At 42.5% G+C, this 21,881-nt stretch overlaps 1 protein-coding gene and 1 long non-coding RNA gene across 2 annotated transcripts; both read right to left on the bottom strand.

Moving 5' to 3' along the window:
- Window positions 1–5,430: 5,430 nt before the first annotated feature.
- Window positions 5,431–7,501, bottom strand: LOC132780478 (uncharacterized). The gene is made up of 2 exons (XR_009631914.2): window positions 6,423–7,501; window positions 5,431–6,383 (listed from the first exon to the last, which is right to left on the bottom strand). It is a non-coding gene; the product is annotated as an uncharacterized lncRNA (long non-coding RNA).
- Window positions 7,502–8,531: 1,030 nt separating this feature from the next.
- CXH1orf216 (chromosome X C1orf216 homolog) lies at window positions 8,532–21,529 on the bottom strand. Its single transcript, XM_060784194.2, has 2 exons — window positions 21,419–21,529; window positions 8,532–11,398 (listed from the first exon to the last, which is right to left on the bottom strand). Exon 2 carries the CDS (start codon window positions 11,380–11,382, stop codon window positions 10,504–10,506), a length of 879 nt encoding a protein of 292 aa, XP_060640177.2. The 5' UTR covers window positions 11,383–11,398; window positions 21,419–21,529; the 3' UTR covers window positions 8,532–10,503.
- Window positions 21,530–21,881: the final 352 nt, after the last annotated feature.

Raw genomic sequence — 21,881 nt, 5'->3', positions numbered from 1 at the left:
TACATGCTTCAACATTTTCTTCATTTGCTACCTTGGCCTAATGATGTTGCTTGGCCTGATGAGTTTCCCTCTGTAAAATGTTGGATAATATGAGAGCCAAATAGAGAGATTCATTCAGGCAGGAGTCGTAGGAAGAGAAACGAACATGTACGAAGCCCATGAATAGAGTGGTTTTCTTCTTCTTCTTTTCCCTTCTGGAAAGGAAAAATAGCCTTCTTTAAACAATACTCCAGGCAACGAACAGACAGGCTTTCAGTCTTATTTATGGAAGGAAGCCAAGTGCTTAAATGGGCAGCCGGGGCTTTGATATCATGGCTGCGGAGTTATTCTTCAGTTGCTTGAGAAAATAACCAGATTCTTGGACAATGTTTGCTTTGGACGTGAGGCTCTTGTTGCCTTGCATCGTCCGGAGAAAACCCAGTGCTTTCTTCAAATTCAGAGCAAGCTCCGTCTGTAACTTAATCCAATGGGCTTTTCCAACGGCACCAAGAGCAATAAACAGCCAGATCAACCCAATAACCAAATAGACTCACAAAGTGGATCTGTAAAGAATGACAATGAAACCGGACTCGGAGAGCTCCGCAACTCAAAGCAGGGCTTCGAAATGGATTATGCCTTGAAATTAGTCTCAAAAACATTACAAATCACTCTCCTTTTTCCCCCCCGGTAACGAGGACGTTACAAAGCCATGTTTCCAAAAAAATCACATAAGAGTGTTCGTACTAATATTATTATTATTTCATTTATTATTTCAATACTGGGACTCAAGCCAGTTTCCAAAAGGTAAAGCACCTGCAAAGCCACGAGTGAAAACAGTTTGTTAAAAAAATATTATGGCAACGCAATTAAATTATCCATCGGAATTGGGACCAATGAAAATAAATCCTTCAAAAACATTTAGGTCTGTTGGAATCAGCAGAATAAGACACTGTTTAAAAATCCAATTAGTTAAGTTAATGTATTATTGAAATGAAGGCGCATCAAATGGAAATTGACAGCAGTTTAGGTGCCATGGCTCAATACTATAGGATCCTCAGATTAGTATGGTGATGGGCAGAGTAGGCCAAAGGCCTTGTCAAACTACAACTCCCATAATCCCATAGCATTGAACCATGGTACTTATAACGGTGTCAAACTGTGTCAGTTCTACAGTATAGATCGGGCCTGGGCAAACTTTCTAACTTGGGGGCTGCATGGAGGAAGGAAGGAAGGACGAAAGGGGGGAAGAGAAGGATGGAAGAATGAGAGAGCAAGGGAAGGAGGAAAGAGGGAAGGAAGGAAGGAAGGAAGGAAGGAAGGAAGGAAGGATGAAAGGGAGGAAGGGAAGGGAGGGGGAGGGAGGAAGGAAGGAAGGATGAAAGGGAGGAAGGGAAGAAAGGACAAAATGAGAGGAAGAAAAGGGAGGGAGGGACGGCGGGAAGGATAAAGGAAAGAGAGAAGGAAGGAAAGACAAAAGGGAAGGAAGGAGAAAGTGATAGGGAGGGAGGAAAGAGGGAAGGAAGGAAGGAAGGAAGGAAAGAAGGAAGGAACGAGGGAGGGAGGGAAGGAAGGAAGGAGAAAGAGCGAGGGAAGGGAGGTAAGCAGGAAGGAAAATAAAAGGAAGGAAAGACAAAAGGGTGGAAGGGAATGGATGGAGGGAGAGCGGGAGGGAAAGGAGGGAGGAAAGAGAGAAGGAAAGACAAAGAGGAACGAAGGAAGGGAGGGTGGAAAAAGAGAGAGGGAAGGTAGGAAGGAGAAAGGGTGAAAGGGAAGGGAGGGAGAAAGAGGGAGGTAAGGAAGGGTGGGAGGGAAGGAGGGAGGAAGGAAGGATGAAAGGATGGAAATGAAGGAAAAAGAGGGAGGGAAGGAGGAAGAAAAGAGAGAAGGAAAGACAAAGGGGAACAAAGGAAGGGAAGGTGGAAAAAGAGAGGGAAGGTAGGAAGGAGAAAGGGTGAAAGGGAAGGGAGGGAGAAAGAGGGAGGTAAGGAAGGGTGGGTGGGAGGGAGGAAGGATGAAAGGGTGGAAGGGAAGGAGAAAGAGCGAGGGAAGGAGGAAGGAAAGAGAGAAGGAAGGAAGGATAGGCTGGTGAGAGAGAGGAGGGCCTGAGAAAAGAGCCCAAGGGCTGCATCTGGCCACTGGGCCTGGCTTTGCCCATAGCTAGTATATATGCAGCCTGGGGCACCTTAAACACAAACGTATTTTATGTTATTGTATGTATTATATTTTCATATGGTTTGACTTTGTACTAGCTTGCCTTGAGCCATTAGGAGAGGCAGGTAACAAATGATATGTATTATTATTACTGGTGTTGCTGTTGTTGTTGTTAAATGTTCTGTCCTCTTTCTCCGAACCGCATTTTATCCCCAAAGACTTTGTTGTGCAAATTCCAAAGGAAGGGTTGCATGTTTGTCTTTTAGCTGCCTTGAATCTCAAGGCTCTGGAAAAGAAGGCGGAGAAAGGAAAGCAAGGCCAAGGAAGGAGCAAAAGGCGGTTGGAACAGTCTATTTAATCGCTCCAGAGCCTCCGGCAGAGTCACCTTTAAGTCACGGCTCAGGTGTTTATAGTTTATAGCTCTGTGCAGCTCTCCTGGTTAACCAACAACCTGGGGGCAGGTGAGGACTGCAGAGTCTGGAGGATTTGCTCACTTGGACGCCGCAGTGCTTTCCACCATCTAGCTGCATGTATTGGCTTTCTGGACTAATTCACACATGTGCTTGGTTTCCCATGCTTGAAGGTGTGGATGAATTCCAACGGGAAAGTCTTTTATTTGGGTTCATTGCAGTTGGATGTGTTTGGATGCCCTCTTGTATCCCTAACTCATGTTCCCTGCAGTTGGCAAAGATCTCCTATTGGTCCAGAGCATTGTGGAATTGCAGCATTGGAAGGGACCCCAAGGGTCATCCAGTTCAGTCCTGTTCTGCCAGGCAGGGAGACACCATCCAATCCCTCCCGACAGATGGCCATCTCAGCCTCTACTTTAAAACCTCAAGAGAAGAGACTCCACTGACGGACATATTCCATGGTTGAACAGCTCTTACCATCAGGATCTCCAGAGCAGCGGGGTAGGGGGTGGGTGGTGGTGGGGACATACTTTCTAATATGTAAACATGGCTCTTATGTCGCCTTCTCCATCTTCTCTTCTCCAGGCGAAACATGCCCAGCTCTCTAAGATGCTCCTCATGGGGATTCATAGTTTGCAGACCGTTGCCCATTTTGGTCAATCTTTTCTGGACCCCTTCCATCTTGCCCATCTCCTTCTTTATCCAGAATTGGACAAAGGGTTATTCCAGGTGAAAAGATCTGAATAGAGTGGGACTAGAACCTCCCTCCATCTCAGTGGTTCTCAACCTGTGGGTACCCAGGTGTTTTGGCCTACAACTCCCAGTAATCCCAGCCAGTTTACCAGCTGTTAGGATGCCTGAGAGTTGAAAGCCAAAACATCTAGGGACCCACAGGATGAGAACCAACTACACTTGTGCTTCCCAAGTTTTGGTTCTCCATGTGATTGGGACTTTAACTCCCACAATTCCTAACATCTGCTAAGATGGCTGGGATTTCTAGGAGTTGAAGTCCAAAATACCTGGAGGACCAAAGGTTGGGGACCACTGGTCTAGACACTATATTATTGATGCTGTTTGGAATCACATTAGGTTTTTTGGCTGCCGCATCACTGTTGGCTCATGTTCAGTTTGTGGTCTATAAAGACTCCTAGATGCTTTTCACCTGGACTGTTTTCAAGTCAGGGGTCACCCATCCTATATTTGTGCATTTCATTTTGTTCTGCCTTAATGTAGTTCTGGACATTTCTCCCTGTTGAAGTCCATTTTGTTAATCCTGAACCATCTTTTAAATCTCTTACAATCACTTTGGAGCCTGATCCTCCCTTCTGGGGTATCCGCTCTCCCTCCCAATTTGATCCCATCTGGAAATCCAAGAAGCATCTCTTCTATTTCATCATCTAAGTCACTGATGGAGACATTGCAAAGCCCTGGAAAGCCCAGGACAAGACCCTCTTTATGGTGCCCCACTGGTCCCTATTCTCCAGGAGAAAAAGAACCCATTTGATGATGGGTTCACAACAAGGTTAGTACACAGCAAACAAGATCACTATGCTGACTTTCATGTTCGATCACATTGGGCACTTCCCAAGTGTCTAGGACTGTGTGATATATCAGTGAATCATGCATGCAGATCCTTTTGCAGCTGATAGATGGTAATTTTGTCAGGGCCAATTGTTTTTAAGTGCAGGCCAAGGTCTTTAGGCACTGCACCTAGTGTGCCGATCACCAATGGAACCCCCTTGACTGGCTTGTGCCAGTCTTTGCATTTCTGTCTTTAAATCTTCATATCATGTAAGCATTTCCAGTTGATTCTCATCAATTCTACTGTCACCTGGGATTGCAACATCGATGATTCATACTTTTGTTTTTTTCCACAGGCGTGAGGTTAGGAGTCTTGTGCTCCAAAACGTTGTCAGTCTGAATTTGGACGTTCTAGAGTAGTTTTATGTGTTTATTGTTCAATGTGTTGTCAAAGGCTTTCATGGCCAGAATCAATGGGTTGTTGTGTGTTTTCTTTCATGGCCAGAATCAATGGGTTGTTGTGTGTTGTCATGTTTGTTTTGAAAGAAAAATGGAATAGGATAACAACAAATGAGAAACAGTCATTTTAAAAAAGCCTGTAACAATGATGAAAGGCTGGAATAAGTGGGTCGCTGTGAGTTTTCCGGGCTGTATGGCCATATTCCAGAAGCATTCTCTCCGGACGTTTCACCTGCATCAATGGCAGGCATCCTCAGAGGTTGTATGACCTCACAACCTCTGAGGCTGCCATTAGCCACAGATGCAGGCAAAATGTCAGGAGAGAATGCTTCTGGAACATGGCCATACAGCCCAGAAACACACAACAACCCAGTATTTATTGTCTTGTTATTGTTATTATTCTTATGTTTATTTACATCCCGTTTTTTCTCTCCATATAGAGACTCAAAGCTGCCTTAAAAAACACCCTTTAGGTTCAGCCTGTTAACCAGTTCTCAATCCACCTCACAGTAACATAGACCACGTTTTACTAACTTTTTGGCGACTTCCTTCTCCTTTAGCCGGACATTGAAAGCATGGCCCAGAGTCCAGAGGAGTCCTGGGAAACAATAGGGATGACAGCTCTCCCGGCCATGGCTGTTATAAATATTCCATATTATTTCATATTTAAAATATGCAACACAAAAGACACCAAATACACCACACTGGTGAATAAATATGACCAGGAGAATAATTTTGGAGACCTTGGGAAGTACCATGTTTATTGCTGATGCTGCAGGGAATGCCCATGCAGCCAGACTTTCTCCAGTGATCGACACATTCTCCTTATTTTGTTTGAGTTTTTAAACTTATCATCTTCTGAAACCTCAATTGAATTTAAATGGAAATGAAGCACAACTTCAAGGACGGCTCAGGCATGTGGATGTTTATTGTACTTTCCAGGCAAAATAAAACAATGCACAAGCAATAGACACATGCTCACTTATTGCACAGGGTCCCCTATGATACAGGAAAGCTTGAGCCACACCATCGACTCATTATCGGTTTTTACCCGTTTATTTTTCACAGCTGGTGGAAAGTGTCTTGAAAATGTAACTTGGGGGAGGAACTCAGAAAACGCTTGCAGATCTTTGGCTATCTCTTAACCCCCAAAGTTTCAGAAAAGGGAAAGTCTACTTCATCAGTCTAAAGTTGCATCATATAGGCCCGGAGAATCCTTCGTGATTCCGACTGCAATTGCTAAAACTATTTTGACGTGCGGACTCTGGGGGCATCTGCACTGTGGAATGAATGCAGTGTGACACCACTTTGTCATGGCTCAATGCTATGGAACCCTGGGATTTGTAGTTTGGTGAGGCTCCAGCCCTCTTTGACAGAGAAGGCCTGCAAAACTACAACTCCCAGGATTCCAGCGCATTGAGCCGTGGGAGTCAAAGTGGTGTCAAACTGCATCCACTCTACAGCGTAGATGCACTCCTGTCAGTCTGTTTTCTACTTCAATAGGGAAATCTTTGGCGTAACTTACAGCAGCATTTCTCAACAAATCACTATCACTCCCATTATCCTCAGGCAATTCTGGTTCTGTCAGGGATGATGGGAGTTGTGGTCCAGCATGTTGGAAGGTTGCAACTTGCCAGGTTCAAGGAAGGGATTCCTATTGGATGTCCTGCCTTATTGTGGCTGAAAAGGAGAGGTTTTACATGCACATTCTGCATGCTTCTTTGTACAGTCCACAATGAGCAAATCTATTGCTTTCAGTAGCCTTGGTTTGAGATATCCAACCGCTTTCATAGGCGAATTGATGCATTTGAGACACCAAGAAGACTCCCTGGCTGGATATACGAGGGTTGAATTAAAAGCAACCTCGTATATCCAGCCAGAGAGGGTTGAATTAAAAGCAACCTGTAACTCCTCAACAGATGGCAGTACTGGTATGTGGCAGGTACTGGCTTGTTCAGTAGACTCTCCTCTACAGTTCCATTTTGGTAGGAAGCCTTAGCATTGAACGGTTGTGTTGTTAAAATGCAAAGTATGGAACCCTGTGCAGACTGGTCAATGCAACTTTATGCAAGTTAACAATCATCATATCACTCAAAGAGAAATTTCAAGCATAATCGGCATTTCACAAGAATGTGTGGGGTCACATTATTGCTTTGCTTGGCTGTCGGAAGATCTGTGCACGGTGGGCACCCAGGATGCTGACGCCTGAAATGAAAGTGCACAGACTTCTTCCATGACAGCTTCAGAAAACTTGTTCATCGTTGGCAGAAACGTATCCAATTGTCTGGTGATTTTGTGGAAAAGTGAATAGTGGTAGTTAAAGAGCACATTCTAAGGATTATTTCTGTGTTTGATTTATCAAAATATTCCCATCCAAACCCAAGCAACGAGGGTGGAGGCATTACTTTTCATTCAACCCTCGTACACTGCCATATAAAATCCAGATTATCTGCTTCGGACTGGGATTACTGTATATTGCAGTGTGGACTCAGGCTGGATCTATACCACCCTATCTCCCAGGATCTGATCCCAGACTATCTTCTTATCACAGATTATCTGGCAGTGTAGACTCATATAATCCAGTTAAAAGCAGATAATCTGGGATCAGATACTGGGACATACGGCGAGGTAGATCTAACCTGAGTCACTGCCATATAATCCAGTTCAAAGCAGATAATCTGGATTTTATATGGCAGTCTAGATCCAGCCAAGGAATCTTCTTGATGTCTCAAGTGCATCAATTTGCCTATGAAAGCAGTTGGATATCTGAAACCAAGGCGATTGAAAGCAACAGCAACTGATCTGCTCATTGCGGACTGTACACAGACGCATGCAGAATGTGTATTTGGAGGCACAGTAGGCCTCTCTAGGGAATTTTCTAGGTCCTCCAGACACTGTGACCACAAGCTATACTTTCAAGGCCCCCAAAACAAATATATGTAATACATCAGGAATGGGCAAACTTCGGCCCTCCAGGTGTTTTGGACTCCAACTCCCACAATTCCTAGCAGCCTACCGGCTGCTAGGAATTGTGGGAGTTGGAGTCCAAAACACCTGGAGGGCCGAAGTTTGCCCATGCCTGTAATACATCCACTCTGTTAAAAAAATACACTGCGGTGACCCATCATCCGCATCAAAATCCTTCTCTTCCTCGGAGGTGGCCTTTGAGTCTCCAAGGTTTTCAACCCAACGGAGCTCTGGGAAAACCTAGAGACCCAAATGATGTTCACTGCAACTCCCAGCATTCCCTCCCCCTTGGCTCTGCTGGCAAGGACTGCTGGGAGTTGCAATATCATCATCATCATCATCATCATCATCATCATCATCATCATCAATATAATTCATTTTTGCCAATACGGGAAGGATTTGCGTTTCCTAATACGGACAACAACTTGTTTGCTTTCCTAAACGAATACACAACATATAATAATAATAATAATAATAATAATAATAATAATATAATTCTAGATATACTTTCATATATAGCCATCTGGGGGAAAAGGAAACCCCAAATAAACACATTCATGACGGTTCCAACCACTATTCGGTTGGGAACAAATAAAACTTTAAACCAAAATGAGGTCAGAAGACGGCAATTTCAAGCACTTTGATGTGGGACACGTTTCCATACTAAGCATAGCATTTTCTCTCTCTCTCAGTAGTCATAGAATCATAGCGTTGGAAGAGACCTCATGGGCCATCCAGTCCAACCCCCCTGCCAAGAAGCAGGAATATTGCATTCAAATCACCCCTGACAGATGGCCATCCAGCCTCTGTTTAAAAGCTTCCAAAGAAGGAGCCTCCACCACGCTCCGGGGCAGAGAGTCCATAAAAACAGCAGCCATGATGGAAATGGCACACAAGCCATTTGGTCAAAATCATACAAACGCAGCCATGTCATTGTTCTCTCCTCCATGGAAGAATTTTGCCTCTTTACCACATAAAGCTTTCTTTCAGTCCCCAAATTTCTAGTATTACGGAGAGTAAAGGTACATCTGCACTGTAGACTTGAGAAACTGCAAGTTGCTTCTGGTGTGAGAGAATTGGCTGTCTGCAAGGATGTTGCCCGGGGGTGCCCAGATGTTTTACCCTCCTGTGGGAGGCCCCCCTATGTCGCCTCATGAGAAGCTGGAGCTGACAGACAGGAGCTCACCCCACTCCCTGGATTCGAACAGCGACCTTTCGGTCAACAGTCCTGCCAGCACAAGGGTTTAACCCATTGCGCCACTAGGATTTCAATGCTATGGAACAATAGGAGTTGCACTTTTTGAGTCCTTTTTGGCAGGGAACGCTAAAGACCTTATGAAACTGCAAACCTCATGATTCCATCGTGTTGAGCCATAGCAGTTGAAGGGATGTCAAACTGCATTAATCTGACAATGCAGATGCACCCCAAGACATTGAAAATTGTTCCCAAGAACTCTGATATTTGCCTCTTTTCTTTGGACATCTAAACCGTATTTATGTAACACTCAGCTGAAGTTTGAAATTACTGCAATGGAGTCTCAAGGAAAATATAATCTGAGGGCAGAGTTGTTGTTTAAAGGGCCATGTCCTCATTTTATCCAACTTCTCCATACAGCTGTATCCCTGGATTATATATATGTGTGTGTGTGTGTGTGTGTGTGTGTGTGCGTGAGAGAGAGAGAGAGAGAGAGAGAGAGATACATCCTTCTCAGACATTTCACAATATTCAGCATTTTCTTCCACAAACAAAACAATCAAAAGATGTTTTGAGTTCTTGGAAATCTTGACCTCCATGAGCATGTACTCTTTATCCCTGTCTCATTGCACACAACAGATTTAACATTCATCGACTGAAGCCATGCACCACAATGAAGCATGGAGCAATTGTGAGAGGTTGCGTCTACTTCTAAATAAGGATGCAAGTGATTGCACGAAATGAACGGCATTGTACTGAAATATCTTAGCAAGAACATCAAATAGCATATTTCACCGCATAATAGTCGCACTTTCCCCCCTTGTCTCAAAAAAGGGGGATGTGACTATTACATGAGGGAAAAAAATCTGTCTATATTCCATTTTTCGTTGCTGTTTTTTAAATAAAATGGAGAAGGAGAGATGACTCAATCTTTTGACAACATATTTCTCTTTGTTTGAAACTGCAGAGCCATTTGGGGCTGATTCTCCCTTCCTTTTTTCTTTGAAGGCAAGGCAGTTTAAAAACTATAAAATGAAGGTCTCTGAAGCTCCACTCTTCTCTTCTTTCTCCTTCCTTCCTTTCTTTGAGGTCTTAAGGCCTCTGGAACTGGTATCATCCCTTTATTTCTCCATTCTCCAAAGAACCCAATTCCAGGTTTTGTAAACTACCTTAAGGCCTTGGAAGGAGGAAGGAGGAAGGTGGGAGGAGAGAAGAGTGGAGCTTCAGAGACCTCCATTTTGTAATTTTTAAACTGCCTTGCCTTCAGAGAAAGAAAGAAAAAAAGATAGATAGATCAGCCCAAAATGGGGTGCAACTATTATGTGAGGAAAACAAAAATACAATTTTTGCACCCAAAAATGGGAGTGTGACTATTAAGTGGAGGTGACTATTCTGCGATGAAATACTATATTATTTCAAAAGGAAAGAAGCAAACCTTCCAGGCAGTGGTGGCTGAGTGGCTTCCATGATGTGGGAAATCCACTCTGGAAAAGCTGAATGGGTTGGCCAACTCAGTTCAAAGTGCTGAATGGGTTGGTCAACACAGTTCAGCACCTAGGATAGTTCTTTTAAAGTGCAAAATGAAACCTGAACTCTATGGTATCTTGGATAATTCTCTCGAAACCTGTGGCCAAAATTGGTTTTGGATGCCAAAGAGCTCTTTTAAACCAGAGGGTGGATTCACTAACATGAAAGCCACCAGCCACCACTGCTCCCAACCTAAACTTGCAGGTATATATAGGATTCTGTCACTCCCTTCCATGAATGACCAGGTTAAGGACTACCCAATGACTCTATAGGTATGGAGGGCAAGAAGGTCCTTCACAGCTCGGCCTGGACGGGGTTCTTGGGGCAGGGCATGCCTTGCTGGACACACCGGATGAGTTCTTTGCGGTTGTCCAGGATGGTGTCGAAGCTCTCCTGCAGCCGATTCTGCTGGTCAACCACCTTTTGCTGGAGACTGCGGATCCAGCGCAGCAGCGCCAGGCGGCGATACATCACCAGGTGGACGCGGTGCTTCTGCTTCTCCTGCTCCTTGAACTTCTTCTTCTCCTGAAGGCTTTGGAAGGCCTCAGCCAGCGCCGGGAAGAGGGCCTCGGAGCTCGGAGACAAGTCCTCAGCCTCACTCTCCTTCCAGTCCTCAGCAGCAACAGAGGGTGTTTCCCAAGGGCCGGCGCCTCCGCTGTCGGGGCTGTCGATGCTCAGGGAACTGCTGGCATAACCATTGTCTTCCAAGGGGGAGCTGGCCATCTTCCGGCTTCCTTTGACTCTCTCTTTGGCAGTAGCTTTCTCTTGTTCTGGACTGGAGACCTCTGCTCCTTCTGGAGGCCTACGGATGTCCTCTTCTTCTTCTTCTTCGTCATCATCTTCTTCCTCCTCTTCTTCTGAGGCAAGGAACATGCTCTCCTGTCTCTCCTGATGGACGTTCCTAGGAGCACAGTTTGCTTCCTGCTTGCGCATCAGTGCTATTTGATTATCGGATGCAACTGGAGCACTGCCCCCAAGCTGCCCTGCTTCCATGTGCTCCAGACTCTCTGATGTGGGTTGGTTCCAGTTCTCATTGCTGTCGTAGGGCTCCTCACCCATGAAATTGAGGTTCCCGTCCCTCCCTCCCAGGTAGGCCGCATCCAACTGCGAGTTTCCCTTCGCTTCGCTGAAGAGCGCATTGAGCGGCATCTCCGGCTGGCACATGGCAAACATCTATGTGCCCTCCCAGCTGAAGAAAAGAGGAAGAGAAAGGAATTAAACAGATTTAAACATTTACGTCCCGCCCTCTGTCTAAAGACCCCAGGACTGACAATCAGAACCAATTCAGAAACATATTTTAGCAATTCAACAAGTTGTTTTAAAAGGTTAAAGTTGGGGGAAATAGTTTAAAGTTGGTGAAAACGTACTTTAAACCCACATGTGTAGTTTTGGTTAAAACCAATTATCCAAACAGCCATGTTTTCACCTGCAGGTAAAATTGTTATTGTTTATTATTATTATTATTATTATTATTATTATTATTATTACTACTACTACTGTGGGAATTGCAGAGGGATTGGTTTGTGCCTCTTGGTAGATAACTTTGGTTTTTTCTATTATTACTTTAATTACCATCACCATTATCATCATAACAATACCTGCCTCTCCCTATGGCTCGAGTTGGGATTTTTGTGTGTGTGTGTCAGAAACAACTTGAGAAACTGCAAGTCGCTTCATGTGTGAGAGAACTAGCTATCTGCAAGGACGTTGCCCAGGGGACGCCTGGATGTTTTACCATCTTGTGGGAGGCTCTCTCATGTTCCCTCATGAGAAGCTGGAGCTGACAGATGGGAGCTCACCCCACTCCCCGGATTCGAACAGCCAACCTTTCGGTCAACAGTCTTGCTGGCACAAGGGTTTAACCCATGTTTTAATGTTTTAGCATCCTTATGGGAGGCTTCTTTCATGTCCCCGCATGGGGAGCATAAGCTGACAGACGGAGCTCATCCGTGCCCTCTCTAGATTTGAACCTCCATTCTGTCGGTCTTCAGTCCTGCTGACACAAGGGTTTAACCAACTGCACCACCAGTGGCTCCTTTGAGTTGGGATACAACATGGTTACTATAGATAGATCAATACAGCACCATAAAAAAATCAAAATACAGTAGCATCTCGCTTATCCAACATAAATGGGCCAGCAGAACGTTGGATAAGTGAAAATGTTGGATAATAAGGAGGGATTAAGGAAAAGCCTATTAAATGTCAAATTATGTTATAATTTTACAAATTAAGCACCAAAACATCATATTTTCCAACAAATCGACAATATGTAGTAATTACTGTATTTACGAATTTAGCATCAAAACATTGCAATGTATTGAAACAGCTGTGGATCCAGTCGGGAGACAGACTGCGTTGGATAATACAGAAGGTTGGATGAGCGAATGTTGGATAAGCGAGACTCTACTGTAAACACAACAAAGACCAACACTGAAATGTTGGAAACATTGGTGCAGATTGCGCACATCTGGAACTGTGAAATTAGAAATACTCCAAAATCCTTCAAACGAGCTGCTGAGACAGTGATGTCTTAACTTTCTGATAGCTCAATGTTCTCAAACTTTATTTCATGGCAAAATGATTAAAAATAGTGTGCACAAAGTAATTTCTAGGCTATGTGCATAACAAAATATAATGAGTATTTAATTTTAATGCAAACTATAAAGCTGCCTTGGGTTCCATATTGGGGAAAGGTAAAGGTTTCCCCTGACTCTGGGGGGTAGTGCTCATCTCCATTTCTAAGCCAAAGAGCTGGCGTTGTCAGTAGACACCTCCAAGGTCATGTGGCCAGCATGACTGCATGGAGCACCATTACCTTCCCGCAGAAGCAGTACCTATTGATCTACTCACATTTACATGTTTTCGAACTGTCAGGTTGGCAGAAACCGGAGCTAAAAGCGGGAACTCACCCCGCTCCCCAGATTTGAACAGCTGACCTTTTGGTCAGCAAGTTCAGCAGCTCAGCGGTTTAACCCGCTGCGCTACCAGGGGGAAAAGCTGGGCTAAAATAATGAAATAAATGTAATATGAGGATACTCTTTCCAGAATCCTCAGCAAGGTGAAGGAGTATGGGACATTGCGGTCTTATTCAAAAGCAACATTCTCAAACTTTGCCAATCTCCAATTGATTGTTGTTTGGCAATATTTGAGAAACGTCAGATATTCAGTGCAGTCATTGGAGATTTCTGAGTTTTATTCCTATTGTGGCATGTCACCTGATAACAGAAATCACATTTTTGCAAGCTGCCTCCCTCCCTTTGACTGGTATCAGATGGGCTCAGCAACAGCGACAGCTCTTTCTCCCTCGAAATCAGGAAACAGCTTGTCTGGTTTCCAAGCCAACACACACACAAAACAATCACAGGTTTCATGCAAAACCTCCCAGATCCTTGGCTGCTAAATGGTGGCTTTATATAGCCAAGAGTGCGGAAGTTCCTTTTTTAAAGGCCATTCGTTGAATCCGTGGCCCATGAAACTGGCACCTGGAGGCCCTTCCTTATGTGTAGATTTCCACAAGACACCTATATATCAATCAGGATGAGATATTTGTTAGAGGTGAGTTCCCATTGTTAGCTCTAGCTTCTGCCAACCTAGCGGTTCAAAAACATGCAAATATGAGTGGATCAATAGGTAATGTATTGCCGAAGACTTTCATGGCCGGAATCACTGGGTTGTTGTAGGTTTTTCCGGGCTATATGGCCATGTTCTAGAGGCATTTTCTTCTGACGTTTCACCTGCATCTATGGCAAGCATCCTCAGAGGTAGCGAGGTGATGCTTCTGCGGGAAGGTAATAGTGCTCCATGCAGTCATGCTGGCCACATGACCTTGGAGGTGTCTACTGACAACGCCAGCTCTATGGCTTAGAAATGGAGATGAGCACCACCCCCCAAGTCAGGGGAAACTTTTACCTTTCCCGATATGGAACCCAAGGACAATAATCCCTGACCTTGACCAAACCTTGCATAAAATGCCCTCGGAAGCATTTATCCCAGTGGTTCTCAACCTTCCTAATGCCGCGACCCCTTAGTACAGGTCCTGATGTCGTGGTGACCCCCAACCATAACGTTATTTTCATTGCTACTTCATAACTGTAATTTTGATACTGTTATGAATTGTAATGTAAATATATGATATGCAGGAAGTATTTTCAGTCACTGGACCAAATTTGGCACAAATACCTGATACGCCCAAAATTTGAATGCTGGTGGGGTTGGGGGTGATTATTTTGTCATTTGGTAATGCTGGAGTTGCTGGGATATATAGTTCACCTTAAATCAAAGAGCCTTCTGAACTCCACCAATGATGGAATTGAATCAAACATGGCACACAGAATTCCCATGACCAAGAGAAAATATTGGGAAGGTCTGGTGGACATTGACCTTGAGTTTTTGGAGTTGTAGTTCACCTATATCCAGACTGTGGACTCAAGCAATGATGGATCTGGATCAAACTTGGCACAAATACTCAATATGCCCAAATGTGAACACTGGTGGAGTCTGGGGAAAATAGACCTTGCCATTTGGGAGTTGAAGTTGTTGGGATTTATAGTTCACCCACAATGAAACAGCATTCTGAACCCCACCAATGACAGAATTGGACCAAACTTTCCACACAGAACCCCCATGACCAACAGAAAATACTGTTTTCTTATGGTCTTTGGCGATCCCTCTGACACCCCCTCGTGACCCCCACAGGGGTCCCGACCCTCAGGTTGAGAAACACTGATTTATCCCATCTTCTAGTGCAATTAAACCTCATTTTCGTCCCCCTGATCCTCTGTCTATATACATTACGCGGCCTGCTCACCCAGTGTTTTTAAACTTTTAATGTTTGCAACTTGCCCTGCGCACTGCCCACTGTGATTTTTTTGTGATTCACTTACTGTGATCTTATATTGTTTGGTGTGTTCATTTGTATTGTTTTTTGTATTTATTTTCTATTTTCATTATATTTTGCCGTTTGTATTTTATGTTGTATATTTGCTCTGTTGTACTGTTGGGCTTGGCCTCATGTAAGCCACCCCGAGTCCCCTTAGGGAGATGGTGGTGGGGTATAAATAAAGTTATATTCATTATTATTATTATTATTATTATTATTATTATATTTGCAAATGAGATGCATAACGATATGGCAATATGCAAGAATTACTGATGTCCCATTCTAAATTTTCAGCTTTCCGCAAGGACTTCCCATACTTTGGAATTCCCGAAGGGTCAAAAATTAATTGTTTCCCCTATTTCTGCAGGCTTTTAGGAACTGATGCCAAGGAGCACTTGTTTTGTTGATATGCGCTTTCAAGGGTTTCAGTCCTATGGCCTGTGCAAGGCCCTGCTATGGATTCTCATGAGCAAAGATTCAAACCCTGGTCTCTCGTTTCCGATTCCATAAGTAAAAGAGATACAAATGTCCTGTTATTTGCACCACCCTTTTGTTGCCAATAAATAGACAATAAATAAAGGCAATCCATATCCATCTATATCAGTGGTTCTCAACCTTCCTGATGCCACGACCCCTTAATACGCTTCCTCATGTTGTGGTGACCCCCCAACCATAAAATTATTTTCATTACTACTTCATAACTGTCATTTTCTGGCTGTTATGAGTAGTAATGCAAATAAGGTTTTGCATTTTATGTAATTTATTTTTTGATTATCTGTTGTGTTTTTTTGTGTTTATATTGTGTTTACTGTATTGATGGATGTGGCCTTATGTAAGCCGCTCCGAGTCCTCTTGGGGGGATGGAGGCGGGGATATAAATAAAGATTATTATTATTAATAATAATAATAATATCTGATATGCAGGATGTATTTTCATACACTGGACCAAATTTGGCACAAATACCCAATACACCCAAATTTGAATACTGGTGGGATTGGGGGAGGGTACTGATTTTGTCCTGTGGGAGTTGTAATTGCTGGGATTTATAGTTCACCTACAATAAAAGAACATTCACTAACGATGGAATTGAATCAAACTTGGCACACAGAACTCTCATGACCAACAGAAAATACTGAAAGGGTTTGGTGGGCGTTGACCTTGAGTTTTGGGAGTTGTAGTTCACCTACATCCAGAGAGCATTGTGGACTCAAACAATGATGGATCTGGACCAAACTTGACATGAGTTCTCAGTATGCCCAAATGTGGTGTTTGGGGAAAATAGACCTTGACATTTGGGAGTTGTAGTTGCTGGGATTTATAGTTCATCTACAAAGAAAGAGCATTCTGGACCCTACCAACAACTGAATTGGGCCAAACTTCCCACACAGAACCTCCATGACCAACAGAAAATACTGTGTTTTCTGGTGGTCTTTGGTGACCCCTCTGACACCCCCTCGTGACCCCTCCAGGGGTCCCGACTCCCAGGTTGAGAAACACTGATCTATATAAATAAAAATGTAGTGTTCGTTTGTGGGATTATCAGAACTCAAAAACGACTGGACGAATTGACACCAACTTTGGACACAAGACACAAGATATTGAATTTTGGGAGTTATAGTTCACCTACATTTGTGGGGGGAACTGACCTACCCTCATGGGGGTTGTACTTCACCCTGCATCCAGAGCATTCTGAAATCCACCAATGGCAAATCTGGACAAAACATGGCACACAAACCCAACATGCCCAACTGTGAATACAGGTAGAGTTTGGGGATGGTTGCCCTGGAAATCTGGGAGTTGCAGTTCACCTTCATCCAGAGAGCACTGAACTCAGCCAACGTCAGATCTGGACCAAACTTGGCACATAGATGCATCATGGCCAACTGTGAATACAGCCCTGGTTTGGGGAGGATTGACCAACAGTTTGGGGAATTGTAGTTCACCCACATCCTTATGCATTTTCTAATGGGTGCATTCATAAAAAACCAAATCAGAAACTGGCTTTTCCCCCTAATAAACAGTATTACTAATTAACTAAATGATATTACCTAACACCCCAAAACAAACAATCCCTTTCTCAAATAACCTGGGCACCACCCAAGCTAGTATTAAAGAAATAAAGAAACAGAAACATTATTTATACACTCTTTGAATTGATTAGTAATATTTGAATATTATTATTATTATCTTTATTTACATTGAATAAAGAAACAGAAACATTATTTATACACTCCTTGAACTTATTTGTATTATTTGAATATTATTATTATTATTATTATCTTTATTTACATTGAATAAAGAAATAGAAACATTATTTATACACTCCTTGAATTGATTAGTATTATTTGAATATTATTATTATTATTATCTTTATTTACACTGGATAAAGAAATAGAAACATTATGTATACACTCCTTGAATTGATTATTATTATTATTATTATTATTATTATTATTATTATCTTTATTTACATTGAATAAAGAAATAGAAACATTATTTATACACTCCTTGAACTGATTCATATTATTTGAATATTATTATTATTATCTTTATTTACACTGGATAAAGAAATAGAAACATTATGTATACACTCCTTGAATTGATAATAATAATTATTATTATCTTTATTTACATTGAATAAAGAAATAGAAACATTATTTATACACTCCTTGAATTGATTAGTATTATTTGAATATTATTATTATTATCTTTATTTACATTGAATAAAGAAATAGAAACATTATTTATACACTCCTTGAACTGACTTGTATTATTTGAATATTATTATTATTATTATTATTATTATTATTATTATTATTATTTACATTGAATAAAGAAATAGAAACATTATGTATACACTCCTTGAATTTATTATTATTATTATCTTTATTTACATTGAATAAAGAAATAGAAGCAATTTCACCCTATGTCTGGAAGCTCTGTCGAACTGGCTGCGTTCTAGCAGACTGCAGGTGAACCTGGCAAAGACTGAGATTCTTTGGTATGGCCGGCCGGCAGGTCTGACTCCTCCGTTGCCCACCTTCGATGGTGCTGCCCTATCTCCTTCGCCTACCGTTAAGAGCTTAGGTGTCGTTTTGGATTCACAGCTGACAATGGAAGCTCAGGTCGCTGCTGCCAGCAAACAGGCCTTTTTCCATCTACGACAAGCGAGGCAATTGGCACCCTACCTATCTGACGAGGCTCTGGCAACTGTCATCCATGCCACGGTCACATCTAGGCTGGACTATTGCAATGCCCTGTATGTGGGCCTTCCGATGTCTATGACCCGAAAGCTTCGTATCGTTCAGAACGCGGCAGCCAGGTTACTCACAAGAACGCCCATGAAATGCCATATAACACCAGTGCTGCAACACTTACATTGGCTTCCAACTGAGTACCGCGGCCTGTATAAGATGCTAGTTCTGACCTTTAAAACTCTTTATGGCCAGGGTCCATTGTACCTTAGGGACCGCCTCTCCTTCTCCCATCATCGGAGGTCGCAACGACCATCCCAACGTGACTTACTCTATATACCAGGTCCTAGAGAAGTGCACTTGGAAGGGACCTGACGCAGGGCTTTTTCTATTTCTGCCCCTGCCTTGTGGAATTCCTTGCCACCCTACATGAGGGCCATGCGTGACTTAGGGCCTTTTACTCTCGCACTTAAGACCTGGCTTTTTACTAGAGCATTCGATCCCTGTTAATTTTTTAATTTTTGTATGTATGTATTTTATCTTTTACAATTTAGCTGTAAATCGCCTGGAGCATTCTCAGATGGAGGACGATTAATAAGTTATTAAATGATGATGATGATTTATACACTCCTTGAATTGATTATTATTATTATTATCTTTATTTACATTGAATAAAGAAATAGAAACATTATGTATACACTCCTTGAATTGATTATTATTATTATTATTATTATTATCTTTATTTACATTGAATAAAGAAATAGAAACATTATGTATACACTCCTTGAATTGATTATTATTATTATTATTATTATCTTTATTTACATTGAATAAAGAAATAGAAACATTATGTATACACTCCTTGAATTAATGATGATGATGATGATGATTATTATTATCTTTATTTACATTGACTAAAGAAATAGAAACATTATGTATACACTCCTTGAATTGATTATTATTATTATTATTATTATTATTATCTTTATTTACATTGAATAAAGAAATAGAAACATTATGTATACACTCCTTGAATTGATTATTATTATTATTATCTTTATTTACATTGAATAAAGAAATAGAAACATTATGTATACACTCCTTGAATTGATTATTATTATTATTATTATCTTTATTTACATTGAATAAAGAAATAGAAACATTATGTATACACTCCTTGAATTGATTATTATTATTATTATTATTATCTTTATTTACATTGAATAAAGAAATAGAAACATTATGTATACACTCCTTGAATTGATTATTATTATTATTATTATTATTATTATTATTATCTTTATTTACATTGACTAAAGAAATAGAAACATTATTTATATTTCTTTATTAATATACTCCTTGAATTGACATTATTATCATTACTTTCTTTATTTATATTGGGATCTTTCCTTTTGTCTTAAATCAGTGGCTCTCAACCTGGGGGTTGGGACCCCTGAAGGGGTCGCGAGGGGGTGTCAGAGGGGTCGCCAAAGACCATCAGACAGTATTTTCTGCTGGTCATGGGAGTTCTGTGTGGGAAGTTAGGCCTAATTCTATCGTTGGTGGGCTTCAGAATGCTCTTTGGTAGTAGGTGAACTATAAATCCCAGTAACTACAACTCCCCAATGTCAAGGTCTATTTACCCCGAACTTCACCAGTGTTCACATTTGAGCATATTGAATATTTGTGCCAAGTTTGATCCAGATCCATCATTGTTTGACTCCACAGTTCTCTCTGGATGTAGGCGAACTACAACTCTAAAACCCAAGGTCAATGCCCACCAAACCCTTCCAGTATTTTCTGCTGGTCATGGGAGTTCTGTGTGGGAAGTTAGGCCTAATTCTATCATTGGTGGGCTTCAGAATGCTCTTTGGTAGTAGGTGGACTATAAATCCCAGCAACTACAACTACCCAATGTCAAGGTCTATTTACCCCGAACTTCACCAGTGTTCATATTTGGGCATATTGAACATTTGTGCCAAGTTTGATCCAGATCCATCATTGTTTGACTCCACAGTTCTCTCTGGATGTAGGCGAACTACAACTCTAAAACCCAAGGTCAATGCCTACCAAACTATTTTCTGTTGGTCATGGGAGTTCTGTGTGCCAAATTTGGTTCAAGTCCATTGTTGGTGTAGTTCAGAATGCTCTTTGATTGTAGGTGAACTAGAAATCCCAGTAACTGCAACTCCCAAATGACAAAATCAACCCACCCCCAAACCCACCGGTCACCAAAGACCATCAGAGAGTATTTTCTGCTGGTCATGGGAGTTCTGTGTGGGAAGTTAGGCCTAATTCTATCATTGTTGGGGTTCAGAACGCTCCTTGATTGTAGGTGAACTATAAATCCCAGCAACTACGACTCCCAAATGCCAAGGTCTATTTCCTCCAAACTTCACCAGTGTACATATTTGGGCATATTATTTGTGCCAAGTTTGGTCCAGATCCATCATTGTTTGAGCCCACAGTTCTCTCTGGATGTAGCTGAACTACAACTCCCAAACTCAAGGTCAACGCCCACTGAACCCCATCCTCTCAGTCTCCCACCAATCCTCCCATCCCAACCCCACCAGTATTCCAATTTGGGTGTACTGGGTATTTGTGCCAAATTTGGTCCAGTGAATGAGAATACATCCTGCATATCAGATATTTACATAATGATTCAGAACAGGAGCAAAATCACAATTATGAAGTAGCAATGGAAATAATGTAATGGCTGGGGGTCACCACAACATGAGGAACTGGATAAGAACCACTGCCTTAAATAGATACCTTGGTTGCAGCAGGCATTGAAAACTGGCGCAGGCAGAAAACAGAGCCCTTTCCTCCCCATCCATCCAGCAGGGAACCCTCCAGGTGTTGCCGAACTCCAACTCCCAGCATGCAACGCCGCTCATGAGCCTGGCGAGGGCTGCTGGGAGTTGGAGTCCTGGAGGAAGAGGAGAAGGGGGAAAGGGACTGCAAGCGGCGCAGGAAAGGAGAGTGGCGCAGGAAAGGAGAAGGCAAATCCCCAGCTAAATGGAAGGGATCAGGAAGGAGCCCCATTGCCACGGACACCCCCATTTGGCCCACACACCCGCTTCCCCCCCCCCCCTTTCTTCTCCTATGGGGCTCCTCTCAGTAACACTCACTCACCGCTGGGCGATCCGTGGGGCGCGGAAAGCGAGGGCTGTGCTAAGGATCAGCGTCACGCGCGGCGCGGATTCAGAGGCTAGAAGATAGGGGAGGAGGCCCGCGCATGCGCGGAATTCCAACAGCGACGTCACCAGACAACCATGCAATATATTGATGGATACCTATTTATGTATTACTAGCTATCCCCTGCCAGGCGTTGCTGTGGCCCAGTCTGGTGATCTGGAAAATAAAGTAATGTGAAAGTGTGGGTTTCTAATAGATGTGACTTCTTCCTGCTTGCGGGTGAACAGTATTTCTTGTTTCCTTGTCAGTGTTGATGTGGAGAGTGTCTGGTTTGCCTACTCTGGAACATGCAACATTGTTGTTGTTCAGTTTTTGTGGGTTTTTTCGGGCTATATGGCCATGTTCTAGAGGCATTTCTCCTGACGTTTCGCCTGCATCTATGGCAAGCATCCTCAGAGGT

The sequence above is a fragment of the Anolis sagrei genome, chromosome X (assembly GCF_037176765.1).
Source record: "Anolis sagrei isolate rAnoSag1 chromosome X, rAnoSag1.mat, whole genome shotgun sequence".
In the NCBI taxonomy this organism is placed as follows: domain Eukaryota; kingdom Metazoa; phylum Chordata; class Lepidosauria; order Squamata; family Dactyloidae; genus Anolis; species Anolis sagrei.
Note: the sequence above shows the minus strand (reverse complement) of the source record. Positions and strands in the feature narration are given on the sequence as shown.

Bases quoted from the DNA above. Each gene is read 5' to 3' on its own strand.
- CXH1orf216 (XM_060784194.2), bottom strand. From the start codon at position 11,382: ATGTTTGCCATGTGCCAGCCGGAGATGCCGCTCAATGCGCTCTTCAGC.